The 27,086-nt window shown below is 62.8% G+C and overlaps 1 protein-coding gene across 1 annotated transcript; it reads left to right on the top strand.

Moving 5' to 3' along the window:
- The first annotated feature begins 60 nt into the window (after positions 1–60).
- Positions 61–25,403, top strand: DLGAP3 (DLG associated protein 3). Its single transcript, XM_041417611.1, has 12 exons — positions 61–128; positions 16,247–16,329; positions 18,925–20,005; positions 20,924–21,126; positions 21,636–21,702; positions 21,810–22,044; positions 22,535–22,875; positions 22,984–23,069; positions 23,733–24,157; positions 24,390–24,481; positions 24,674–24,817; positions 25,164–25,403. Exons 3-12 carry the CDS (start codon positions 18,980–18,982, stop codon positions 25,380–25,382), a joined length of 2,838 nt encoding a protein of 945 aa, XP_041273545.1. The 5' UTR covers positions 61–128; positions 16,247–16,329; positions 18,925–18,979; the 3' UTR covers positions 25,383–25,403.
- The last annotated feature ends 1,683 nt before the right edge of the window (positions 25,404–27,086 follow it).

The raw sequence follows: 27,086 nt of genomic DNA, 5'->3' as shown, positions 1-27,086 counted from the left end.
CCCGGGCCGAGCCGGGACCAGCCGAGCCCAACCGAGCCGGGCCGGGAGCAGCCGGGCCGGGGGCGGCCGCGCCGGGCCGTCGGGGAACCGCCCGGGAGCCGCCGGAGGATGTAGGAGGCGGGAGAGGGGTAAGAGCGGCGGGGGCGGCCCCGGTGCCGGGGGTACCGCGGTGCCCAGCGCAGAGCGGGGCCGGTCCCCGAGGTCCGCGGTGCCCGGCGGGGGGGGCGCGGGGAAGCGGTCCCCGGGGTCGGCGGTGCTCAGTGAGGAGGGGGGCTCTCACCGACGAGGCACCGGAGCCGTGCGGAACCGGCCCCGCGGGAACGGGACGTGTCACCTGCGGACCCATCGAGCCCCGCCGAGCGGGTGGCCGGGGGTGAACCGGGTGGTGGAGGAAGGAGCCGGGGCATGGCCGGGGGCATCTCAGCGGTGCCATGGAGCTCGGCTCCGCCAGGATTCCCCGGTGGGTGGGGGAGAGGGGGTGCCAGCGGGCATCCCCATCCTCTGCTGCCCGAGGCACTGGGGAGGGAGGCACAGCCCGCAGCCCCTCCAGCCTCCCCTGGATGGCGACGCCAGCCATCCTGCGTTCTCCCGCTGCGGAGGGCTCGGGGCAGGCCCAGGACCCCTCCCCACCCAGTGGGCTCCCCCTCCTCATCCTGCCGGGGGGGTGGAGAGGACCATGCCCGGCCGGGTGCCGGGGGCTGGCGTGGGAGAGGGCTCGGGGCAGGCCCAGGACCCCTCCCCACCCAGTGGGCTCCCCCTCCTCATTCCTGCCGGGGGGGTGGCGAGGACCATGCCTGGCCGGGTGCCGGGGGCTGGCGTGGGGAACCAGCTGAGCTGTGCCCATCACCGTGCATCCAGGAGCCATGGTCCAAGCCAGCCTGGCAGGCAAGCAGAGCTTCGGGGGCCCCTGTCTGGGTGCTCCCTCTTGCTGCTGCCTTCCCTCCTCCAGACTGTTGGGTTTCCTTGGAGGAGCCGGTCTGGTCTCTCCATCCTGTGCCAAACCTGCAGAGCAAGTTGGTGCTGGGACCACTGGTCTCGCTCCATCCTGTGACATCCAGCCCCTCATGTCACCTCCCTGGTGGGATCCAAGGCTGTGCTGTCCGTAGACAATCCCTGCCTGTCCCCTGGCCAGGAAGGGGGACAGAGCCTGGCTGGTGGGTGTTGGTTATCCCTGTGGGAATCCAGGCTGGGAGCAGGCAGCCTTCCTTGGTGTAAAGGGAACAGGATCTGGTCAGCAGTGCAGATTCTCCTTTAGGAAATGGATGTAATTTTTTGTCTTTCTCAGTTTCTCACCCCCGTGCTCCCACTGTTCCCCCGAATGCATCCATGGCTCCCAGCCCTTGAGGACTCTGTCTGTGCAGGGATGGAACAGGGGGAAGGCCACTGGGAGATGGGCATGGCTGCAAGGAGCATGTCAGCCCTTTCAAGCATTATTACAGCGCCGGCAGGGCTGGGAATGCAAAAATAGCCATCAAAGTGACCGTGGAACATCCGAGCCTGGAGGGGCCCCTTTTGGCTGTGGCAGTGGTGAGAGCACTGACGTGGGGAGCTGTTGGTGTGAGCCAACTTTGGGGCTGCCCTGGCTATTGTTACCCCACTGAGCCAGGGCACCAGCACCAGCTCCAGGCATCCCTGCTCTGGGGAAAGGGGTGACAAAGCTGTGGTGTCCCCCTCCAAGCCTGGATGAGATGATGCTGAGCTTGGTGCCCAAATCTCCCTCCTGAGTGCCAAGGCTTGTGCCACGTGGGCATGGAGGAGCAGCCCCCAGCCCTCTCAGTCCTCCTGCTGTGCCTGACTTCCAGCAGCTTGGGCAAGGCACGGGAGAAGTGGAGGGTGTTGGGAAGCCCAGGCTGGGGGTGTTTGGGGGGCCCTTCCTTCACCTCCCCATCAGGAGCTCAGAGGCAGACCAGTGCCAGGACCTGTGGGATGCAGAGCCTGTGTGGGTGTGCTGGTGTGGGTCTCCCCAGCTCTGCCCACCCTCAAAGGCAGGATCAGGCCCCGTGTTGGGGTCTCATGCCCAGGTGGAGCTGCTGCGGTGGGGGCTGGGGCTCCAGATCCAGGTTTTGCAGACGCTCGCATCTCTTCAGCAAGCTGAGCCGAAACCCTGGATCCCACCCAGCCAGAAATTTGGATCTGGAGCCAAAGGTGACTCTTGGCCCTTATTGCCAACACAGGCAAAGCTAAAATCTGGATCTGAGCAGAAACAGGAGGAGCCTGGATCCAGCGCAGGGGCTGAATGTGTGGCTTGTGCTCCTTCTGGCCATCAAATTGGATTTCCTGAAATAGCCTGTTGAAGACCAGAGCCCAGCAGGGACCGAATGACAGGTCACCAGGGGTGTGGAAGCCCCATCACGATCCTGGCTGCCTGCTTCAAGACGTTGGCAGCCAGCAATAATAGTAATATACGGTGCCATAGCCGGGAGAGCGCAGCGCTGGAGAGCTAAGAATAGCAGGCGAGCCGTGCCAGCAGAGGGGGGCTCGCGGGGCGGGCGGGGGCCGGGGGCTGCGGCTGGACGTGCCCTGGGGGACACCCCGGCCGTGGGCTGGCAGCTCCTGGCAGCGGGGAGGACATCCCTGCGATGCAGGTGGCACAGGGCATGGCAGGTGCTGCGGAGGGCAAGGGGAGGGGGATGCGCAGAGCGGGTGCTGCAGACCCTGGGTAGTGTCCCTTCAGGCTGGCCTCTGGGCTTTGGCACCCCCTGCTCTGATAAAGTGGCCTTCAGATTGTGGCATTTCAATGGTCCTGTGATGCCTGGTCTCTCTATGAGCAGCAGCACGAGGGGGCTGCCTGGAAAACCATGGACAGGGCAGACAGCTCAGCACTCCACACTCACCTCCTCCAAACCAGGCAGGATTGAGCCCCTTCTGCTCACCCTGTCCTGCCCAACAGCTCATCCCCAAGGCTGTACACTGTCACTGGCAGGGGACAGAGAGGGCCTGGCCACCACAGGTCCAAAAGCTGAGCTGTGGGGAGGCCAGGCTGCTCTCTGTCATCTGCCACAGCACGTGGCAGTGGAGCGAGTGCCCATCGGATTAAGGAGAATTAATTTGTACCTTCCCCATTTCTCCAGGGCCAGGGGTGCTGCAGGACCCGGTGTCCCCCTCCCACAAGCAGCTGTGCTCCTGCAGTGCCTGTGTCAGTGCCTCTGCAACCTGCCCTCAATCTTAATTAGATTTTCCATGTCGCCCCCCAGCTCACTCCTCCCCAAATGCTGGAGCAGGAAGAAGCCATGACATGGTTTCTAATCAGCTTCTGAATTCAGATTCCTCTTGGCTGTTGTTGGAGGCTCCCCACAGCCTTTGTTTGGTGCTGCCCGAGCAGGGTCTGCTGTGTGGCTCCCCTTGAAGCCAGCACCCCTGGGAGCGAGTGGCAGCTGGGACACCCTATGGAAACACGTTGATGTTTGGTGACAGCAACTTGAGGAACACCCCCAGCACCTGCCAACCACTCCATCAGAGAGGCAGCAACTTGAGGAACACCCCCAGCACCTTCCAACCACCCCATCAGAGAGGCAGCCTGCCCGCTGCCCCCAGCTCCAGAGGACACTGTGGCTCTGCCAAGCACTGGGCACCACCTCTGCTGCTTTCCTGGGGTTCATTCTGCCTGGCTCCCGAGTGCCCGTGCAGCCAGTGTGGGAGCTGGGCACCGTCCTGGTGTGGCTCCACTGCAGCCGCTGCCGTGCCAGGTTTGGCTCTGTCTCCAGCACCCAGACCTTGTCAGCAGCGAGTTGTGGCTCTGAGCAAAGCCAGGGGATGCAAACAGTTCCCAGTGCTGCCATGCCCCAATTAATAGCCTGTGAATCACGATGCCGTTGGAAGAGCAGATGTTTGTGCCGTGGTTGCCAGAGCTCAGTGTTTCACCAGGAGTCTGCTTGGCCTTAAATTGGCAGCTCCGGGCAGCGGGTGGTGACAGGGCCTTGCTGCCTGCCTGGCCCTCTCCTGCAGGAGGATCAGGAGCTGTTTGGGCTGGGAATTAGCTGAAGTTTTTGGTGGGCAGAGGGAAGAGGGAGAACAGCCTGTCTGTGGGCATGTGGGGGTGCTGTGCCGGAGTGAGAGGACTACAAAAGCTGAAGGTATCGAGTCCCTTTGTGTCAGGACCTGCTGATTTCCCGTTCTTGGGGAACATCTCATCTTCCCAAAGGGATGTAGATGCTGTGGTGGTACAGTGGTGCTGGGGCACTTGTTTGGGAATGGTGAACTGGTTGGTGCTGGGGAAACACTGTATGCCTTGGAAGTGGCTGTCCCTGCTGTGGTTGGTGTCCCCAGACATGGGGTTGGAGTGAGACCCCGTGGTGGCTGATTCACCCAGGTCGGTGCCATCTGTGCAGCTGAGCTGAGGGATGGCCTCAGGTTTCATGTTTTGTGTCATAACACCCATCTTCCTCAGGCTCCCCTGGGCCCTCTCTGGGTAGGGGCACACGGGAGACAGCCCCGTGGTGGGGGAACTACATGGTTCCCCTGCAGCAGGTGTGTGTGGGGGGCTGGTGGGGGCGAGGGCAGCACTCAGGTGCCTGTGGAGTGCACAGGAGTGTCTGTGGGTGGGCACGTGGGATGCTGTGAGTGGGAGCAGCCAGGTGCACGTGGCAGTGTAGTCGTCCAGGTGCAGTGATGCAGAGCTGCCGAGAGTCCATCTGTGTGTGCAGGGTCCTGTCCATCCATCCATCAGTGTGTGTGTCTGTGTGTCCATCTGTGTGTGCAGGGTCCTGTCCATCCATCCATCAGTGTGCGTGTCTGTGTGTCCATCTGTGTGTGCAGGGTCCTGTCCATCCATCAGTGTGCGTGTCTGTGTGTCCATCTGTGTGTGCAGGGTCCTGTCCATCCATCCATCAGTGTGCGTGTCTGTGTGTCCATCTGTGTGTGCAGGGTCCTGTCCATCCATCCATCAGTGTGCGTGTCTGTGTGTCCATCTGTGTGTGCAGGGTCCTGTCCATCCATCCATCAGTGTGTGTGTCTGTGTGTCCATCTGTGTGTGCAGGATCCTGTCCATCCATCCATCAGTGTGTGTGTCCATCTGTGTGTCCAGGATCCTGTCCATCCATTCATCAGTGTGCGTGTCTGTGTGTCCATCTGTGTGTGCAGGGTCCTGTCCATCCATCCATCAGTGTGTGTGTCTGTGTGTCCATCTGTGTGTGCGGGGCCGGGTGTCTGTCCATCCATCGGCCTGCAGGCTGTGTGTCCATGTGGCCGTGCCGGGTGTCCGTCCATCCGTCGGCCCGCAGGCTGTGTGTCCGTCTGGCCGCGCGGGGCCGTGCGTGGGCGAGCGGCGCTGCCGGCGTGGGCAGCCCCTTGCCGGGGGTGCGTGTTGGTGCGCGGGGGTGGCCGAGCGCGCCGGGGAGCGCGCGTGGGTGTGTCCCCAGCGCGCGGGGGCGACGGCTCCGCCACCGCCTCTCGCCGGCTGCAAGGTGCCGGTGCCGGTGTCGGCACCCGGAGCGTGGCCGCCGCCGCCGCCGCGCTGCCGTGGGTGGCCGTGACCCCGGGGACGCCTCCGGCCTCGCTGCGCGGCCTGGCCGCGGCATGGGCAGCCCGCAGGGAATTTGCGGGATCAGAGGGAATCCAGCCGCTGTGCCGCGGCCATCCTCCGACTCCTGCCGAGCCCAGGCCGGCAACTTCATGGCTTAGCAGCGGCGGCGGGTGAGTGGGGTGGCGGGTGGGAGGGGAGAGGGCCTGGCTGCGTGCAGGGGGCTCCGTGCCCTGCAGAGCCCCAGTCCTGGGAGAGCCCTGCTTTGTGCCCGGCCGTGCCAGCCCAGCGAGCTCCCCCGGCCCGGGCAGAGCGGGAGCCCCCGGGCAGCCCACAGTCCTAACCCCTTCGTGGCCGAATCCTCCTCCCTGGCAGCCACGTTCTCGCCTCGGTTTGCAGCCTGTGGCTCCCGGCCAGCCCTCGCTCAGACGAGCCTCGGCACAGCCCGAGGAAGCTCGCCCGACCGGGATGGGGAGATCCCAACCCCGAGGTCTCTGCTCCTGTTCCCTGCAGAGCTGGGCTGGGGGCTGCGTGTGCTGCAGGGGGGTGTGTGCTGGAGCTGGGGGCTGGGAGCCTTGAGCACTGGGGGAGGGGATGTGCTGAGTGGGGGCTGTTCACCGGGGCTGTGGGGAGCAGGGCAGGGCTGCACCTCTGTGTATGCGAGGCACAGGGTCCCCTCTGTGTGTCTGTGTGTCTGTGTGTCGGTCCGTGGATGGAGCCGGGGAGCCCCAGCTCTGCCTGCCAGACGGCCCCGCTGCCGGGGAGCGGCACAGCCGGTGCCGACATCTGTGCTTCGAGCCCTGCCTGTCTTCAGTTCGCTCCTTGGCACAGTCACAGTGGCAGTTGGGTCCCTCTGTACCTCTCCGTGGATTCCCCCATCACCCTGCCTCTCCGTGACACAAACCTGTATCTCTGCTGTGTTTTCTTCGAGGGGAAACTGAGGCAGGAGGGAGGGAAGCAGCAGAGCCTTCTCCCGATCCCTGTCATCCTGAGGCTTGATCCCACGCCTCACCCTGGCTTGTTTTTTCCTGCCAAGCGATGCCAAGAGCCGGGGGGGAAGCGAGGGCGTCCTGGGACACAGCTCCCGGCCGTGTCTGCTCGGGGCCCTGGAGCCGCCCAGCTCCTCCTGCCGCTGTCTGGCACATCCCTGGCCTGGGGCTGCCACAGGGGCTGCTGGCGGGGCCGCAGGACGGCCGCCAGTGGCACGTGTTGTTGGGCACTGTGGTGACACCGGTGGCCGTGGTGGCCGTGGTGGCAGCGGTGGTAATGGTGGTGTTGGTGGCCGTGGTGGCTGTAGTGGCTGTGGCAGTGATGCTCGTGGTGGGAGTTTATCGTGGTGGGAGTTTCTCGTGGTGCCCATGGTGGCGGTGGTGCCACGGCAGTGGCAGGGGTGGCCGTAGTGACAGTGGTGGCCATGCTGGTGGCGGTGGTGGCGCTGGCCATGGTGGCGGCGGCGGCGGGCGCTGTCCGCGGTGCTGATCCCCGGCCCCACGCTGCGAGTCCGAACCGCAGGACGAACCGGAGGCGGGTCCCGACCCTCGCTGCCCCAGGCGGTGCCCACGGGCTCCCCGAGGCTCGGGGTCCCCCCGCTTCCCTGGGGACGTCCCGTCCTGCCCCTGACCTTTGATGTGCGGCAGCTCCAGACAGGGCTGGTGGGACGGAAACCACGCGGAGCCGTGTGCCCGTCAGCCCAGCGCTGTGCCCGTCTGCCCACACCCTGCCCGCCGGGCTGGGCACAGCCTGCCCTCCACGGGCCCTTCTGATCGTCCCGCCGGGCAGGTCGGACAGGCACGGGCTGTTGTGAGTCGGGCTGGAGAGCGGGACAGGGCAGGGCAGGGCATGTGGGGACATGGGCCACCAAAGCTCCATCACTCCCTGGCGGGTTTGGTACAGCCAGGGAGGGGCTGCCGGCCCTGCTTGGCGCTCCCGGGCAGGCAGAGCTTGGCTGATGTGAAGTGCCCGGGGCAGCGCTGTGGTTGGTGACACTGCGCTCACCTCGGCCCCCCAGAACCGTGTCCCCAACTGCAGTGCCGGTGTCACTGCTCCCAGAACAAAATGTCAAACCATGCAAATGAGACTGCGGGAGCGGCTGATTGAAGGGCCCTGCCCCGCCCCGGAGTTGCAATCAAATATGCAAATGGCTCCCGAGGAGGCTAGTGAAGGCTATTAATAGCGGGGATGAGGCTGGGAGAAAGCGTGGTGTTCCTGAGGGAATGAGCCTGGGGATGTGCTGGTTCTGCTTGTCCCTCTGCCCAGCGTGTCCCTCTCTGCCATGCCTGGCAGGTGACAGGTGGTCCCTGCAGGGAGCCCGTGGGCACCAAGTGTAGCTTTGGCCACCACACCCTTTGAAGGGCAGGTGCTGCCCGTGTGCCCACTGCCCAGCATCCAAAGGAAACCCAGTGGGAAAATCACAGCTCTTGAAGCCCCTGGGCTGAGATTTCAGCCTGGGCAGTCAGACCAGGAGACCATGCAAATGAGACTGCGGGAGCGGCTGATTGAAGGGCCCTGCCCCGCCCCGGAGTTGCAATCAAATATGCAAATGGCTCCCGAGGAGGCTAGTGAAGGCTATTAATAGCGGGGATGAGGCTGGGAGAAAGCGTGGTGTTCCTGAGGGAATGAGCCTGGGGATGTGCTGGTTCTGCTTGTCCCTCTGCCCAGCGTGTCCCTCTCTGCCATGCCTGGCAGGTGACAGGTGGTCCCTGCAGGGAGCCCGTGGGCACCAAGTGTAGCTTTGGCCACCACACCCTTTGAAGGGCAGGTGCTGCCCGTGTGCCCACTGCCCAGCATCCAAAGGGAAACCCTGTGGGGAAATCACAGCTGCTGAAACCCCTGGGCTGAGATTTCAGCCCTGGGCAGTCAGACCAGGAAGGATGAGGTGCCCAGTGGGACTGAGCTCTGCTGGGGGGGGTTCCTGTGGCTCAGCCTGGGCAGGGAGCTCAGCCTGGGGCAGCTGTCACCATGCTGGGAGAGGGAGGAAGGGGCTGCCTCCCACTGCCCACCCTTCACCTTGTGCTTCCACACCCCCCTCCCTCTCCTGGTTTCCCTCTGTTGCCATTGAGGCAGATGATGTCCCTCTCCTGCCAGCTCCAGTAGGAGCACGAGGCACTGGTGGGAATCACGCTGTCCCCAGTGTCCCCAGCCAGCTCAGGGGTCTCGGTGTGCTTGGCCTCTGCTGCAGCCCCTCCACCCCATCTCTCGGGTTTTGGGCTCCAGGAACCATTTGACCTTTTTATAGAAAATCACGGAAGTCAGGCTGGAGTCAACAGTAACTAATTATTTAAAATCTGAAACTGGAATAATTAGCCCAATTAACAGTCTCAGGTGACGTCTGATTCCATCTGATAACGGCCCGAGGAAGAGGGAAAGTAATTAACCTGTCAGCCTGACATTTGTAGGTCAGCACCGGCTCCTCATGATGTCAGGGTGGGCACAGGGGGATTTTGGGGGGTCCTGTCTCTCTTGCTGCAGGGGGTCTGCACCCTTTGGGGGTCTCAGTGCAGGGAGGGGGCTGTGGGTGAGCCAGGTGGTAGCAGGGGGAGATGGGTTGTGGGGAAGGGGTGCTGTTTTTTGAGGCCAGGGTGCTGGGCAGGGGCACGGGCTGAGTGTCCCCCAGAAATGCCAGAGCCAGTCCGCTGGTGAGGCAGCACCTGTGGGCCTTTAAGGTTGCTGTGGAAACGGGGCTGCTCGTTACCAGGAGGAGCCTCCTGCTTTCCAGGCAGGGCCCCCCCCATCCCTGCAGGAGGGGATCCCCACCCCGGGCACCTGGGTCTGCACAAACCCCCGTGTGTGTGGAGGGACATGGCGAGGGCATGGCTGTACGTGTGCAGGAGGGTGGCCTTGGGTGGCACAGACCTCTCAGCCCAGCTTGCCCTTGGCATGGCTGGTGGCGCCATGTAGGGCTGTGCATGGCTGGACACACCTGGACACACATGGACACACCTGGACACACATGGACACACAAGGACACACATGGACACATCCATCCTGACCAGTCTGTGCACCCCAGCTGTGCCCCCGTGCCCCTTGGGGACCCTATCCTCCCATCTCGGCCGGCACATGGACCCAGCCTGGCACTGGGGCAGTGCTGGCTCCCCCCTGGCAAGGCATGGGGACCAGGGAGAACAGAGTGTGCCGAGGCACAGCCCCGTGCTCAGCTCTTGGAGTTTTAATGAGGTAAATTGTATAAAAAGCTCCGTTTGCCCTAAATGCCCATCCCTGCGTGAAGCTGCTGCGGCGCAGCCCGGGCACACCCCGGGAGCTGGGCAGGGGGCTACGGGGCTGGGCACACGCTCCCGGGCTGGGCACGTGGCAGCAGCAGGAGGAGGAGGAGGACGAAGGCGGTTTAGCACATTTGCAATCATTTCCCTCCTCCCCCCCAAGTTTACAGCTTAGCTCAGCGGCTTATCAGCCTCCAATCTCATTAAATCAGGCAAATTGTAGCATCTGATATTTTATGGAGATTAAGGTGTGCGCCCAGACTCTATAATTATCGGCAAAGATGTATTTACAATACCTTGTTGCTAGTAAACAAAAAATAACTTCAGATCAAAGCTCTCTTACAGGGGAATAAATCTGCCCATCGAGCCCCGCTGTGGTGCACGGCAGGGAGACACCGGAGCCGCCCGGGGTGGGTGGGCATCACGGGGGGACACGAGGGGGGCGTTTCGGGGATGTCCCCGGTCCCACGTGGCCGCTGCCAGTCCCATGTGCTGGATCCATCCCCAGGGTCTCCCTTGCTGGTATCTCCCGTGAGAGTCTGGTTGCACCCACCCCTCCGGCCACGGCTCCAGTGGGGATTTCCACCCCAGGGACCTCCCTGCTGAGACAAGTCCGGGATTTATCGGCACATGTGCGTTGCCCCTGGATTCCTCACGGCGGTGGCAGCGCTGCGGATTACCGATGTGGTGACGCTGGTTTATTGCTGCCTGGAGTGGATTTATCCGTGCGGCAGGGCCCGGGCTCGCTGCTGGTGTAAATCACCACGGCACGGCTGGCAGGATCCTCAGGGCTGCATCCCGACAGGCCCTTGGCATTCCAGCTTCCCTGGGGGTTTCGTGGCCGGGCTCCCCACGGGACCGTGCACTCCACACCACAGATCAGCTTCCCCTTCTCCATCTCACTCTTGTGCCCACTGAAACGAGAATAAAATGGTGATAATGCTGCAGACGTCCTCTGGAAAGGGCTCTGAGGCAGATGAAAAGCCCTACTTAAGAGTGAGGCCATTATTATTAATAACTTGGAGCGAGGCTGTAAATTCAGCCGACACAGCTATTATGGGAAATGAACCTGCTCCCGTGCTGGATCGCAGGTGTGGGATGGGGATGGGCAGGAGAGCGGGGCTGGATGGCCCCGTGGCTGCTGCTGGGTCATGTCCACAGCTGGGGCAGCATGGCCAGAGGGGGCAAAACCACTTGACTCCATCTGGGCTCTCTGGGATGATTTCTTGGCTTTTCTGGAAAGGCTGGAGGTGTTAGGGAGGGATCTTGGGGCACAGGTCTCCTGCCAGCAGGAAAGGAGGTGGCTGAGCTTTGCAACAAGGCTGAGACTTGGCCCAGGCTCAGGCTGGGGGTGGTGTAGGATGTGAGGAGCATGGGCAGAGCTGGGTGCTGGGAGAGGCCTGGGTGGTGCAGCTGGCCTGAGGCTGGGCTGGGCAGGTCCCTCTGTGGCCATCCTGGGCTTACTGTGCCCATCTGAGGAGCATCTCGGGCAGCATCACACCTTGGCAAAGGTTGCATTAAAATAAAAATAACTCGATGCCATTCAGTGCCCACAGCCAGGTCAGGAAAAGGCAAAGCTGCCGTGGCTCCCATTCCATCGGGGTGACTTCACCTCTGGCATTGCCACCCCCGAGCAGGGCAGCCCCGGGGCTGGAGGGGGCTCGGGGTGGCAGAGCTGGGCATGGAGCTGGGCAGGGGGTGCCGTGGGGGGGTGGAGTGCCATGAGGTGCCACACGGGTGTCACGGGGGTGCAGAGCAGCGGCCATGGGCTCGTGGTGCTGCCTGTACCCAGCTCGGGAGCTTCTGCGGGGGAACGAGCTTTGATATAAATATCTTTTTGCTCAGCACACGACCTACTTTCCAGACAATGCCATTAGCCTCCCGACTCCCTCATTCATCTTGTGCCATCCTCCCCCAGCCCGCCCCGCGCTGGCACCCGCGCCAGCACGGCACACGGGCCACGGAGTGGTGAGCCAGGATGGGCACCTGGCTTGGTGGCACCCTGGGGACCCTGTGCTGGCCTTGGGGACAGCCAGCAGCCCCGTTCTCACAGCTGGCAGGGGGCTGCTGCTGCCTGTCCTCTGTGTCTGCTCTGGCTTGGTGGAGGGGGGCTGGGTCTCCTTGGGGGCTTCTCCGCCCCATCCCACAGGATACTCAGATCTGTTTCCCTCTCTGCTGCCTCCAGCCCCATTCCCTGCAAAGTCCATGCCCTGCGTGGCAACTGGCCTCATCCAGGGACATCCTCAGCCAGGCAGAGCCTCGTTGGGTACACCCTGGTCAGGGCAGAGGGGAGCACAGCGAGGCAGCCACACATTGGCTCAGAGCTGGCCCAGGGGCAGCGTGTGGGGTCAGGGCCCCTCCTGAGCACCCCCAGAGCTGGTGCTGGGCTCACACGCATGGTTCATCCAAGGATGATCCTGCAGGAGCTCCACGTGCTGGCAGAGGCTGTGCCGTGCCATTGGCAGCCGTGAGTGGCTGGTGGGATTAGGGGCAGGTTGGGCAGAGGGTGCCCAGTGCCACTGCCATGTCAATGCCCAGCCCCTCTGGCTCGTGGGGATGGCTCTGACACCAGTTTTCCCCCAGAAGCTGGAAACATCTCTCCAGGCCCACCACCTGCACACCTCCGTGCACCCCTGGGATGAGCCCCCGCTCCTCCCCTGCAGCTAAAATTAAATATTCAATTTGTATTGCTGGTAAATCCAGCAAATCTCTTTTATCTCTAAGCTGTTGTAGCAGGAATATCAGTGGTGTAATCTCCATGGGGGCTTGTCCTGCTGCCCTTCTCAGCTCTCTGGCTTGGACCACTCTCCCTTTTCCCCACATTTTTCTCTGGGATGCTTCTGGCTGGTGAAGCAGGTCTCCAGCGCCAACAGCAGAGCTCCCCATGGCACTCATTCTGCAGGTTCTGCTGGCTTTGGGGACAAGGGATGCATGGTCCCCAAATTGTGGTGGAGCTGCTCTTGGCTCAGGTGATCCAGGTGGTCCCACCAGAGCATCCCCCACGCCTACTGTGTCCTCACTCACCAGCCGTGCCCCCCCTCCCCGTGCTCTGTCCCCGCGCTAAGAGCATTGTGCAGAATTACGTATTTAAATATTTAGGTTTTCATCAGCTTTGCAAATTAAGCCCATCCATTAAAGCAGCAGTTTGGGTCCTCTCCTGGCAAGCTGGGCTGTGCCATGCCTCGGGCTGGCTGTGCTCATCCCAGCCCTGGCCCCAGGGGATGCAGCCTGGGAATGGGACGTGATGGCCTGGAGCATCCCTGCCGGCACAGGGACCAGGGCTCTGCTTCCTCGCTGTTCCTGGAAACTCCGGCCCCTGCGGGCCCCTGGCAGGGGGAGGTGCCTTGAAAAGAACCGGTTGGGATTGGTGTTATTTGGGGTTGGAGCAGAGAGTGCCTCGTGCCGGGGAAAAGAGGACGAGGAGCAAAGCTGGTGACAGGTGAGAGCCCTGGCTCAGCCAAGCACCTGGCAGGAGCAGAGCAGGGATGGCAGTGCCAGCCTGCTGGAGGCTCAGTGGGAGAGAAGCTGGGGATGGAAGGGGCAGCTTGCCCAGGGGCTTGGAGGAAATGGGCAGGAGATGGGCAGAGCTGTCACTGCTGCCATGCTCGGTGCTAAGGCTGTGCTGCCCCAAGCTCACCAAAGAGGCTTTGGAGTGATCCCTGGCTTAAGCCATTACACGGCATGGCTGGGGAGTAAGTGGCTCCTTAAGCCTCAGCAGCGTGGCCTGGCTGGTGGCTCCATGTGGGTGGAGGGAAAGATGGGGGAGATGGGGAATGGGGCTCACCCAGCACCGCTGCACAGCCACAGGGTCTGAGGGGGCTGCCATGGCCCCCAGTGCCTCTGGCACAGGCAGATTTAACTCCTGGGAGCTGCTGGAGCCCACTGCCCACCTGGGGCACCGCTGGTGGCTGGAGTGCCCATGGGAGTGTGGGCACAGCCACCAGGGCGAGCACAGCACAGGGCTTGTCCCTGCTTGTCCTTTCCCTTCACTGCAGGTGAACAGCAGGCTGTGGTCCCTCCTCGGTGTCACCTGCATGTCCCCCTCTCCCAGCAAGCCCTGGAGGAGGAGTGTGCTGGCTGCTGCTGGCCCCAGGCAGAGTGGGCAGATGTTGAGTGTGTTGAGTGGACCCAGGCAGGGGAGCTGTCCGTGGGCATCACCGCTGATGGGTGCTCATCCCTGTGTGCCTCAGTGCCCACAACCCCTGTGCTGGCGTGGGCTGGGGTCCCTGGAGATCTGCCTGGCCTGGGGGTCCCTCCACGGGGGTCTCACAACTCAGTTGGCTGCACTCCTGATGCTCTGGGTGTGGGATCCCACCTCTGGCTGTCGATGCCCCACGTGCCATGTCCTGGCTCCTGCGGGCAGGAGGAGCATTGCTGCGAGGCCAAGGGGGTGGAGGTGCCTGTGCCATGGGACTGCTGGCTTCTCACCCCTGCCAGCCCTTCCTTGGTATGCTGCCATGGCCCATTCCCTGTGCCACCTCTTCCCTTCTCAGCCAGCTTCCTGGGATCCCAGGTGTTCCCCATCTTAAAGGGCTTTTGAAGATGTGGTTTGGGCTTTACAGGGATGCAATGCCAGACTCCTTTCCCCGCTGGCTTTGCCTTGGCAGCTCCAGGATGCTCCAGCTCCTTTGCACACCCAGCGCAGCTCTTGCCCCCTGAATCAGGTCTGGGGCCAGGGTGGGTGGTTCTGGGCTGTGTGTGCTGTGCAGGGAGGGGGCTCCTGTTCCCCTGTGGTGGCAGCAGCCTGAGTCAGTGGTGTTGTGGAGGGAAGTCCCAGCGCTGGCGGCCGTGCCGGGATCCCTGGCAGCTGGGCGCGTCGTCGTGGCCGTATTTCCTCGCTCTGCTCCAGGAGTAATTGCTCAGATGGGGACGTGGGGCAACTCCCATCCCTCTCCCGGCATGGTAATGAGTGAAGAAGACTCAAAGACAAATGGCTCATTAAGAAGCAGTGCTGCATTGCAGGATTTTTCATCCCACCAACCGCTGCATCAGCAGAGGCAGCACCTCTCGCGCTCGCTCTCCCAGCCCTGGAGAAGGAGCTGTCAGGCAGCTGGGGCTGGTGCCAAAATTAATCATGTGCTTAATAACGTGCCCAGCCCGTTGAACGGCCTGTCCTCAGCCTCTGGGCTGTGGAGAGGGGTGGCTGTGCTGGACTGGAGCCCTGGGGCACTGGGGATTTGGGGTTGGTGCCTGGGAAGTGCCCATGCTCGAGGAGAAGGGATGTATCAGGGCAGGGCTGAGCCAGAGGAGATGCCCCCAGCTTCGGGGTGCCAGAGCCTCTCAGTTATGTTGGGGTGTCAGGGACCCCCAGATATTTTGGGGTGCTAGAGCCCCCCAGCCCTGTTGAGGTCCCAGCCAGCTGTGCTGGCTTTTGTGGCCTTCCCAGTGGCCTCAGTAAACACTTCCTGCTCCACTCATATTTGCAAATCCTCAGCTTGTGATCATCTTTCATGACTTTTAAAAAATCTTGCCTCATCCCTTTTTTCCAGCGGTGCCCGGTTGGATCCTGCCCCTCACAGCCCTCTGCAGGCAGTGCCTGCCTGCAGCTGCTCTGCTTTCTTTTATTAACAGTAATTGGTTTTGATTTCCTGATTGCAGCCAGTGTATTTTCTGTGATCTTTGCATCCTGCTCACACTGTTTTTCTCTTTCACTTGTCCTCTTTACCTTTTCCTTTTTCCCCATCCCCCTTTTCTCTTTCCTTTTCCTCTTTTTTCCCCTTTCCTTTCCTATTCCCTTTCCCTTTCTTCACCTTTCTCCTTTCCCTTTCCCCTTCCTCTGCTAAATTAGGTGATCTCTTACTAAGCCCCTCTTTTTTTCCTCCAAACCGAGTAAATTTTACTAATTCAGCCTCATAAAATAACAGAGCAATTAGTAATAAAATAAAACGTTTGCTTTCCACAATCCTTCTCGCTTACAATGAGCGGGGAAAGAGTAAATAGATTAAAAGCACGGTGGAAACGACCTGGCGGTATTCCATATTTATTTTCTTCCGACGACAGTAGATCAAATTTGTTCAGCCCCTAAGTGGGAAAACCACTTTATTTTATTTTTTTCCCCGGCTCCAGCTCGCGCGCGGTGCCGGGCGCTCACGCTGCGTGTTTGTTCTCTCCCGCTTTCATCCCAAGCCATAAAGGTCCCCAGCAGGACCCAAGCTGGCAGAACCTCGCATTAATTTGCAGAGCAGAACGGGCCGAGCTCGCACCTCTCCCGGGCTGGAAGGTGGAAAAAAAAGTCCCTTTGGTGACGCTGGAAAGGCGGGGTGGCGGGAGGAGGTTTTGTGGAGCGAGCGGCCGGAGCCAGAGCAAATGAAAGTTGATGGCGAGGTGGCCGCTGGGCTGGCTCTGGCACCCGCTGGCAGGGAATTGCATAACAGGATGGGACCGGGGATGGTTTTGGGGCTAAACTGGCTGAAACACGTGGCCGTGGCCGTGCGGAGCTGTCCCCGTTGCTGAGCTGGTGTGGGGTGGCCTCAGGGGAGGATGGAAGGCTGGGATGATAAAAAATACTCAGGCTGGTTTTGGGGGGGAGCACCCTTGCTCTGACTTCATCCCCCTCCTGTTCCTCCCCCAGAGCCTGCTGCCCCAGGGATTCCCAGCGTGGAGGAGCTGCTGCTGGCGAGGCCATGAGGACAGCATCCCCCTGAGCGCCGGGCGGTGAGTGCCACCAACAGCCCTCACTGGGACCCCAGCGTGGGCTGCCCGTGGTGGGGCTGCTGGGGAAGGGCAGGGGGCCAGGACCCCCTGAGTGCAGGGCCATCAACTCCAGCTCTTGGGGTTAGACCTGGAAGTGATGGAAAACCCAGCCTTGCCCTGTGTCAGGGTGGTTTGCCAAACCCAGACATTGTGATGGGGTTTTGATGTCCTCTCACATCCCTGCTGGTGTTCCTGGAGGAAAGATGGGAGGATCCTGGTGCTGTGGGGTCCCAGGGAAGCTCAGGCTCCTGGTGGGTCTGCCCTGAATCCCTGCAGCCCTGGGCCTCAGCACGGTGCTGCCTCCAAGGCAGGGATCTCATGGGGAAGCTGCTGGGAAGTGGAACTGCCTCTGCCAAGTGCTCCCATGGGAAATTAAGCAGGAGGCTGAATTTCAGGATGGCCTGGAGCACCAGGGACTACCAGCCCCTCTCCTCCCTGTGCTGACCCTCGCGATGGGGAGAGACATTAGAGGGAGGTGGTGATGGGGAGCCACTGGTGGGAGTTTCTCCAGGCGCTGGATGCAATAAAGGCGAGGAGTGAGTTATTTGTAATGGTAATTATGCTCTTCCAGTTTATCCTAGCACATAATTGTGTGGGCGGTAGGTTCCCACTGGTGGTAATTACCCTGGTGTTAAATGGCACAAAATTCAGCTGGGCTGGGCTTTTCCCCCTTGACTTAAATCTGTGCTTTGGTGGCACAAATCCCTCCGTCCCACGGGCTGCTCAGTGGATTGGCCTTTGGAGGGAGACAGCTCCAGCTCTCGGCCAGCTGCCCCAGTCCCACTGCCAGCCTCCCCACTCTGCCCTCCTGGGACAGGGGAGAGGAGTGGGCTCTCATCCTCTGCACGTGGCCATTCCTGCTGCCACACGCGATGGGGACCCTGCGCTGCCCGAGCTGAGCCCCACAGGGTCTCTCCCAGCCCTTTCTCCATCCCGAGGTTGCCCTCAGGGAGCTTGGCTGCTCTTTGGGCAGGGTGTAGATTCCTGTGTCGCCTTGGTGAGCTGGGACATGGATCCTCCGCCGCGGCACGTCCCCACCCGCTGCCGGCGCTCCGCAGGTGCGGGGGAGCTGCGGCGCTGCCTCGCCTGCGGTTCCGGCTTTGTTGAATTCCTGCACCTGCCGAGCACAAAAGCCCGGCGGGCTCGTGCTGACAGGCTCCGCAGATATTTTGACTCCTTCTTGCCGCCGCGGCAGCAATATTTGGATCAGCTGAGAGCTTCCCTCCCCGAGCAGGAGATGATAGCTCAGCCCGCGGAGGCAGAGCTGGGCTGGGAGCCTGCTTGTCTGTCTGTCCTTCCATCCTGCTGCTCGATCCCAGGCCAGGGAGTCAGCTCCATCCCACTCTGCTGCCCCTGCTCCTCGCAGCAGCTGTCTCGGGAGGGGAGAGTCATCATCTGTACCAGCTGCATCTCTTCCGTTCAGCAATTAGGGAGCCTTGTTAGAGCAGGAGCAGGATCTGAGGATGGGGAGCGGTGCAGGATGGAGCCATCCAGCCTCAAAGAAGCTGGGAAAGAAGGTGGTGGTGGTGGCGGCTTAGGTCAGATGTGCTCCCCGGGCCCTGTCTGCTGCTCAGGGCCAAAACACCATTGGTGCCCACCCCCACACCCCTTGGGACCCCCAGTCGCTCTCTCCTCCAGCGCTGCTTGGGGACACAACCCCCTCCCACCAGCCCTGGCCCTCCCAATGCCCCTTGTGTCGTCTCCATGGTCAAATCCCCACGTGCCACAGGGAGCGTCCCACGGTCACCTTTCCCTGCAGCCAGTCTGGGAGACATGCTGCCCGCAGCACCCTGCCCAAATATGACAGCAAGAGCGTTAACGATGCCTGCTAATTAGCCGAGATACTCTGGAGAATAAGTAATTTCCTCATTTACAGTCCAGCCAAAGACAGAGCCTTTGAGGGACTGCAAGGCACAAAAACCTCCATGGGTGCAGGCTGCTCAGCCTTGGCTGGTGCAGGCTCAGCCTGGCTCAATGCCGTCCATCCTCCTTTTGCCCTGGGGCTGCCCTCACACAGCACAGCCACTTCTGCTCCTGGCTCCTCATCCAGAGGGCTTGCAGGGCAGGAGAGCCCTGGATCGTGGGTCTCCATGTGGGGCTGGATGGAGACATCAGAGCGCGGCCCCCCCGCGCCCTGCGGCAGCTCATTAGCGGCGCTGTGAATCGCAACGGCTGAAAAACTCAGCCACAGCCGCTTTCTAATGGAGAAACACTTCATAATATTTGGTGTTGGAGAAGAAAACAAGGATCTGCTGATGGCAGCGTGTCCTCCCTCGCCGTCTGCAGGCCCTGCTGCCTGCAAGGCATGGCAGCACCTTCTCCTTCCCACTGCCCCCTCTGAGCGCCTGGGCTGGGGGTAACCCCAGGTGCCTGGCATGGACACTGTGCTCCTGTCACCACACGGAAAGCCAGGATGCTGGCACTTCACAGGGCTGAATCTTGCCCTGGAATCTTCCCAGCCTTCTCAGCTGGTTCCTGTGAGGTAGCCCCCAATGTTCTGCTGGTTGTGGGGGTGCAGAGGGGATCCTGACACTCTTCTTGTCTCTGTCCCCACAGATGAGCCCGCAGGGGCATCCCGGCAAGATGCCGAGGCTATGGGGTGGGTGCTGAAATGATGAAGGGCTACCATGGGGAGCGTAGCCAGACACAGCCCTCCTCCGGCCACCGCTGCCGCTGCATCCCTGAGAACTGCGAGCATCCCGCCGACTACATCCCGCACGGCCCCGAGGGCCGGCCGCCATACCTGCTCAGCCCCAGCGAGCCGTGTTCCCTGGAGCATCCCTACTGCCCGGCGCGGAGCCCCGGCGCGGGCAGCGAGTGCCCGGGCGGGCCCCTGAGCGAGCCGCCCTCCGCCAGCGCCAGCAGCACCTTCCCGAGGATGCATCACGCGCAGCAGCCCTACGACTCCTGCGACGAATGCATGGCGACCGCCCACCCTGCCAGCAAGATCAACCGCCTGCCCCCCACGCTGCTGGACCAGTTCGAGAAGCAGCTGCCGCTGCACCACGACGGCTTCCACACGCTGCAGTACCCCCGGGCCGGCGGCGCCGAGCCCCGCAGCGAGAGCCCCAGCCGCATCCGCCACCTCGTCCACTCCGTCCAGAAGCTCTTCGCCAAGTCCCACTCCCTGGAGGCGCCGGCCAAGCGGGACTACAACGGCGCCAAGATGGACGGCCGCGGGGACGGCTACCACCACCACCACCACCACCACCATCACCACCACCACCACCAGTCCCGCCACGGCAAGCGCAGCAAGAGCAAGGACCGTAAGGTGGACTCCCGGCACCGGTCCAAGATGTTGGGCTGGTGGAGCTCGGACGACAACCTGGACAGCGACAGCAGCTACATGGTGTCCGGCCGGCACGCCGCCGACCAGGGCACCCAGTACTGCGTGGACGCTCCCGAAAGTGCCTTCAGAGACTTGACCTTGAAGAGTCTAAAGGGTGGCGGGGAAGGAAAATGCCTGGCCTGTGCCGGCATGTCCATGTCTCTGGACGGCCAGACGCTCAAGAGGAGCGCCTGGCACACCATGACCGTCAGCCAGGCCCGTGAAGCCTATCCCAGCGCCGGCGGCACCGAGAAGACCTTGATGCTTCAGGAAGCAAAGGCCAAAGACAGAGCATACCAGTACCTGCAGGTGAGGTGCTGGGCAGGGTGATGGGACTGGGGCTGACTGTGCTGTGGGGTGAGCCAGGGCTGGGACCCTCCATCCAGCAGCCTGGGGTGCTGTGGAGATGCTCCAGCTCTGCTCTGTGTCCCCAGAGCCTGTGCCCCATTCCCAGGGTCCTGTGCTGGTCTCTGATGTCCTCTTGAAGTCCATCTGCTGCCTCCTGCCCTGTGCTGCATTTGGGGTCAGACCAGCTCTGTCAGCTCAGGGCCACCAGCAGCCCTGTGCCTGCTCCCTTCTCACTGCTTTTATCCTGCCTGTGTGCCTGGCTGGGTGCCACTGCCTGCCTCATCACCAGGCTCCCTTCTAGGTCACCCCCCTTCCAATTAAAAGCTAATTAACTCTTCTCTCCCTTTCCTGGGGGAAGGAGACAGGGAGCAGCAATGCTGTGCTGGCCAGGGGTGGGGTGGCTGGGGCCTGGCTCTGCTGGCAGCAGGGACACTGGGGCAGGGTGCTGGCCCCATCCCCCTGGCTGGGGCCCCAGGGGACACCATTCCCCTGCCACTGCCCTACAAGGACCCCGTGGTGCTGGCGTCAGCAGCACGTGGTGGAACTGGTGCCCGATACGTCAGGCGGGTGTGGCGCTGGCATGGGTGGGATTTGGCCCAGACGCTCCTGCCAGAGGGGCTGTGAGGTGGGAGCTGCTGCGCCGCCCCGCGTTGTGGGAATGGGGAGCTGCAGCTCTTAGGCGGGATCTGCTCTCCGGGATTTTGGGGCTTTCCAAAAGGGTCAGAGCCCACAGGGTTTGTCCCTGTTGCTCTGGGGGACAGGGGAGCTGGGCACATGTGCTGGATTTGGGCTGGATTTGGGCTGGCACGTGGCTTGGCTCTGCATCCCACCTGTGGGACCCCGGCCACCACATCCTCCCACGCTTGCCTCCTGCTGCAGGTGCCGCAGGACGAGTGGAGCGGGTACCCGGCGGGCAAGGACGGGGAGATCCCGTGCCGGCGGATGCGCAGCGGCAGCTACATCAAGGCCATGGGTGACGAGGACAGCGCCGACTCGGACATCAGCGCCAAAGTGTTGCCCAGGGCGGCCACGCGGCGAGACAGCTACCGCCGCTCCTCCAGCGCCGACCAGGCCAGGACCAAGTAAGGGCTGCTGCCTCCCAGCCCCGTCCCAGCTCTGCAGGCAGCAGTGGGGCCATGGGCTCCCTACGAGGACAAGTGGCATTTCCCTGCTCAGGGCATTGTCCCCACTCACAGCACTGTCCCTGCTCACAGCACTGTCCCAGCTCACAGCCGCAGTCCCCAGCGCAGCAGCACCCAGCCCTGTCCCTGCTCTGTGTCAGGGCACTGGGGGGGACATGGCTATGCTGGGATTTTGGGGGGGACCTGCTGTTGCAGCCACGTGCAGACCCTGGGGAGAAGAGGCATGTTCAAAGGGGGATGAGACGTGCCCCAGTCCCAGTAGGTGACAGTTTTGGGGGCAGTGAGGAGTGGGGACAGCAGCGGTGGCCAGCGGGAGGATCGCTGCAGCTGCGTTTCCCAATGCTCTGCTGGAATGTGTTGCTTTTGGTGCGATCCCTTCTATTCCCACTGTCTCTCATTAGGTTTGCAAGTAGGCACTATTCTGATTCATATATCTGTAACTGTCCCAGCTGCTGCACGCCACCGCGAATGCTCCCGCGGGGACAGAGCTACGGGCGCTCCTTCACCACCGGCCAGGTACGTTCTGTGCCTCGGTTCCACAGGGCAGGCCGGGGCAGGGGTGTGGTGGATGTCGCTCTGAGCATCCCTTGCCCGGGCTCAGCCTCACCCACCGCTCTCCCCAGATCAACGACGAGCTCAACCACCAGTTTGAGGCCGTCTGTGAGTCGGTTTTCGGCGAGGTGGAGTCGCAGGCCGTGGAGGCGCTGGACCTGCCCGGCTGCTTCCGCATGCGGAGCCACAGCTACCTGCGGGCCATCCAGGCGGGCTGCTCCCAGGACGATGACTGTCTCTCGCTCTTCTCCATGTCGGCCCCTCCTGGGCCGCCCATCACCAGCAGCATCCTGAAGCCCAGCACTTGTGAGTCCTGGAGGGTGGCGAGGGCTTGGCCGCGTGAGGGAACCCCACATCTCCCTGCCTGCTCACCTGGGCACTTGCCAAGGGCTGCTGCTGCCCTCCTCCTGGCCCTCGACCCCTATAGTGCCCAGGACAGGGTGTGGGCATCCTGCTCGTCACCCAGGCCCAGTCAGGAGGCTGCTCTGTGTCCCCAGCACCCATTTGCCATCCCCTTCTTCTCTCCACTTCTGTCCCCATCTCTGCCCCTTGCTGGGTGCTGCAGCAATGTGGCCAGTGTGGGTCTGGGGTGTTTTCCAATCCCAAAAACTGGTCAAACAGCCCCGCTGAGCTCCGGCCATATCTAACCCAGCTTGGGGGCAAACCCTGTGGGGTCATGATCCCTGTGCTGTGGGAGGAGATGGGCAGCATTCCCCGGGGCCCCTGTTTGTGGCGGGAAATGAGCAAGTGTCTGTGTTTTCACGTGCCTTTTCATCCTGCACCTCTCCCACAACAGCCTTCAGTTACAGAAAAGCTCCACCTCCCATCCCTCCAGGAACCAAAGCCAAACCTCTCATCTCCGTCACGGCGCAGAGCAGCACCGAGTCCACCCACGAGAGCTACCTGCCCAGCGAGGTCGCCCGCAGCCCCGCCTGGTCCAAAGATGCCGCGGCCCGCTGCAACTCGGCCGAGAGCCTGGAGAGCTCCAAGGTGACGGCCGTGGCCCTCGACCTGCCCCCAGTCCAGCCCCGTGCTGCTCCCAAGCCCTCCACGCTCATCATCAAGGCCATCCCAGGCCGGGAGGAGCTGCGGAGCTTGGCTCGGCAGCGGAAGTGGCGTCCCTCCATCGGCGTGCAGGTGGGCTCCGCTCCTCCCTGCGGGCTGCCCCAGTGGTGGGGGCCGTGCTGAGCCACCACGCTGCGGTTTGGGGCTGCCCTCCAGCGCTCTCTCTCTGCCCCTCGGCAGGTTGAGGCCGTCTCTGACTCGGATACGGAGAGCCGGAGCCAGAGGGAGTTCCACTCCATCGGGGTGCAGGTGGAGGAGGACAAAAGGTACCACATGGATGGGCTGGGCTGAGACCTGCCACACTCGCTGCACTGGGGCCTTGGGTTCCCAGGGGCTTCCTGAGCTCCACACACCACGGCTACCTCACAGCAGCTTTTCCCTCTCCCCCCTGGCTGAAAGCCCAGAGCTCAGCACCTTCCCCATGCCAGGCTAGCTGCCCCCACCTGGGGCAGGATCTGCCTTTTCCTTTGTCCTCCCTGCTGCCCAGGGAAGGTGCTGCTCTATTCCATCCCTGTGCTGGGTCTCCTCTGCTGGGCTCAGCCCTAAGCTTTGAGCCCACGCCAGGTGCAGATGAACCTTTGGGCATTTCTGTAGCTAACCATGACATTTTGGCTGGGATGGGAATGCCAGGTGTGCCAGAACCTGCATGCCCTGCGGGAGGGGAGCTCCGGCATTGTGCCCATGTTCCTCTCCATCCCCGGTCCAGCGCTGGTAGCCATGGAAACAGGCTGAGAGCAGAGGAGATGAGGGACCGGCAGATCGCAGCTGCTCAGGGTTGCGCCTGTGGCCCTGAATGCTCCGGGATCCACCCCGGCATTCCCAGCCCCATCCTACCCGTGGGTGTCCCTCACCCTGCCCCTTCCACTGACGGGGGGATGGGACAATCCCTGCTGGACACAAGGGTCCCCACGCTCTCCCTGTGTCCGCAGGCGAGCGCGCTTCAAGCGCTCCAACAGCGTGACAGCGGGCGTGCAGGCGGACCTGGAGCTCGAGGGCTTCACCGGCCTGGCCGTGGCCACCGAGGACAAAGCCCTGCAGTTCGGGCGGCCCTTCCAGCGGCACTCCTCGGAGCCCGAGTCGGGCCGGCAGTACGCCGTGTACAAGACGGTGCACACGCAGGGGCAGTGGGCGTACCGCGAGGATTACCAGCTGCAGTACGACACGGTGGAGGTGCCCCGGCGGGACGCCTGGATAGAGCGGGGCTCCCGCAGCCTCCCCGACTCCGGCCGCGCCTCCCCGTGCCACCGCGACGGGGAGTGGTTCATCAAACTGCTGCAGGCAGAGGTGGAGAAGATGGAGGGCTGGTGCCAGCAGATGGAGAGGGAGGCAGAGGACTATGACCTGCCCGAGGAGAGTGAGTCGGGTGGGGTGTTGCAGCAGAGAGGGGTGGGGATCCTGCAGAGCTGGGGGGGGGCACAGTCATTGTCCTGCAGTGCTCCTGCCTTGGAGCGTCTTCGCTGCCAGGGCTAAAGAGGTTGGGTGAGGGCAAGAAACACAGGGAAACCCCCTGGGGCTGTGAAGGGGAGGAGAGACACGATGTGTTGGAGGGCAATGAGTGGCTTGTGACTGTCTGCTCTCCCCCCCAGTCCTGGAGAAGATCCGGAGCGCGGTGGGCAGTGCCCAGCTCCTCATGTCCCAGAAGGTGCAGCAGTTCTACCGCCTCTGCCAGCAGAACATGGTGAGTGTGAGTGTGGGCAGGGTGCCAGGGGTCAGCTGTGGTGGGGAGGGGGTGTCTCATACTCTCAGCCAGTGACTATGGACCACCATGGAGGAGAGCCCCCAGCACAGGGGGCTGGGATCGCCCCATGGCCAGCAGAGCCAACATCCCACTGAGGGATGAGGATGGCACTCTGTCTCTCTGTCCCCACAGGATCCCAACGCATTCCCTGTGCCCACCTTCCAAGACCTGGCTGGCTTCTGGGACCTCCTGCAGCTCTCCATTGAGGATGTCAGCATGAAGTTTGGGGAGCTCCAGCAGCTCAAGGCCAATGGATGGAAGATCATGGAGCCCAAGGTAAGGGCAGGGCTCTGCCACTGGCACTTTTACCTGTCCCCTCTTCCTCCCTCCTCATCCCCAAGCACATCTGCACCCAAACCACTGCTGGGCTCTCACTGGTGGCTGCTTTTAGCAAACCCTTAAAAACAGAGCTGTGCAAAAGTGAGGCTAGAGAAGGGCTGCTCTCCCACTGATGTATCCCAGCAAAGGGCCAGGCAGGGTCCTGGCACGGCATGGATAAGGGGATGTGCAGCCCCGCCTTGCAACCTGTGGGAGGGTCTGCGGAGCCCCTCACCGCGGCTTGAGCCTGCTGGGATGCCCATTCCTGGGAAGTCCCAGCCTGAATCCCCTGTTGTCTGTGCAGGAGGAGAAGAAGGTGCCTCCCCCGATACCAAAGAAGCCGCCGCGCTCCAAGGTGCACCCGGTGAAGGAGCGCTCCCTGGACTCGGTGGACCGGCAGCGGCAGGAGGCCCGCAAGCGGCTCCTGGCAGCCAAGCGAGCCGCCTCCTTCCGCCAGAGCTCGGCCACCGAGAGCGCGGACAGCATCGAGATCTACATCCCCGAGGCGCAGACCCGGCTGTGACCGCAGCCTCCGCTTTTCTACCCGGACTGGACGGCGCGGCCGTAGCTCACTGTGATGGGGGGCCGCGGGGACACCCTGGGGCAGCTCTTGGCCCCACTCACAGCTTCTCTCTTTTCTATCTTAGCCCTTTCGTGGATCCGACGGCGGGTGAACGCAAAGCCCGGTTCTGTCCCATCCCCTTGCCCCGCTGCCCGCATGCCCCTGCCAGCCTCTCCTGGGGTCCGGGGCTCTCCCTCCCTCTGCCCTCCCTGGGGCTGTGTCCCAGCTTTCTGTCCCCCTTCCCGCTCCCCAGCCCTTCTGCACACCCGCCCGTGCATCCCAACCCAAAGAGAGGTGACCTTCAGCGCCCGGCCCCGCCGGGCTGGAGGGGAGGGGGCTGCAGGCAGGCCCCCCCGCCTCTCTGTACTCAGTGCAATCCCCTGGTGTGTGGCGGGGACGGGCCCCCAGCCCCTGCCCAGCCGCAGCCCCCCAGCCCTGCCCTGCCGGCACGAGGCTTTGGGACGTGCTGGGGACAAAGGGGTCCCCTCGCTGCTCCCCCCGCCTGCGGCTCAGGTGCCGTGGGGACCCAGGGCTCCCTCCCCTATATACATATATAAATATAACCCAAGGAATAAACCAGAAACTACACGTGACCAGCGCTGTGTCCTGCCTGGTGGGACGGGCCAGAGCAGCAGAGGCCCCCGGTCACGGCGAGCCGCCCCGCTTCCCTCGCACGGAGCATCGCCACGCGCTTCTCCCCCTCCCGCTCAGCCCTCCTTTCCCTCAGTCCATCCCTCATCTGTCCGTCCTTCCCTCCTGCCAGCCTGGAGTCCAGGAGCACCTCTGCGATGTGGCACTAGCCAGGGACAGGCAATACGTGCCTTGCTGCGGGTGGGAGATGCTCCCCCAGTGAGCCCACCTGCAGTGACAAGGACCACACTGGGCTTGGCACCAGTGGGTGGGACCGGAGTGTGGACACGGCCAGCAGCTGTCCCTTGAGTGTGGAGCTAGAGACCCCCTCAGGGGGACAGCCCTTCCCCCTGAGCTCCCGGAGCCCGGCGGGATGGGACACCCCAGGATAGGGCTGTCACGTACCTGATGCTTCTCAGGGCCAAGGGACACCCTGGGATGTGGCTGTCCCCAGCTCCCCCATCACTGTGCACAGAGCCAGGAACAGGGTGGAGAGCTCCCACCAGGGCAGAGCAGTGTGGTGGGGCAGGAGGCTGCATCTGCCTCATCCCTGTCCTTAACCCCATCCCCCAAACATCCTGTCCCCCTCAGTGTCCCTTTTGATGGCAGAGGGGGAAGGACTCACACCCGTCCCTCACTCTGCCGCGCCAGCAGCCCCACGCAGCATCACCAGCCACCCCCCAGGGCAGGGCCAGTGGGTGCCAGGTAGCTCCCGAAATCTGGGGCCAAACCTCGCCCAGGCCCTCAGGCAGGGCGGTGGGATCAGAGGCAGCTGGGGGACGCCCCGCTGGGGGTCCCTCGCTCCTGGGGGTCCGTCGGTGCTAAACACCTCCGTGACGGCAGCGCCCACTCAGCCACGCAAAGCCCTCCCCCACCCCACTCCCCCTGCACCCCGAATTTAGGGATGTGCCTGGGAAGGGCCCCCGGCCCCCGCCCCGGCCAGCGCCGTGCAGTGACCGTGACACGTGGCTCCCTTTTTATTGTAACGAACCGCCGCAATTAATAAAGATGACTTTGGTTACTCCGGGCCAGCGG

This window comes from Onychostruthus taczanowskii, unplaced genomic scaffold (genome assembly GCF_017590055.1).
Source record: "Onychostruthus taczanowskii isolate IOZ18803 unplaced genomic scaffold, ASM1759005v1 scaffold56, whole genome shotgun sequence".
Lineage (NCBI taxonomy): Eukaryota > Metazoa > Chordata > Aves > Passeriformes > Passeridae > Onychostruthus > Onychostruthus taczanowskii.
This window is presented reverse-complemented; position numbering and strand designations above follow the sequence as displayed.

Bases quoted from the DNA above. Each gene is read 5' to 3' on its own strand.
- DLGAP3 (XM_041417611.1), top strand. From the start codon at position 18,980: ATGATGAAGGGCTACCATGGGGAGCGTAGCCAGACACAGCCCTCCTCC. The intron at 22,045-22,534 runs GTGAGTCCTGGA...CTCCCACAACAG, and splicing joins CATCCTGAAGCCCAGCACTT to CCTTCAGTTACAGAAAAGCT. The intron at 24,818-25,163 runs GTAAGGGCAGGG...TTGTCTGTGCAG, and splicing joins GGAAGATCATGGAGCCCAAG to GAGGAGAAGAAGGTGCCTCC.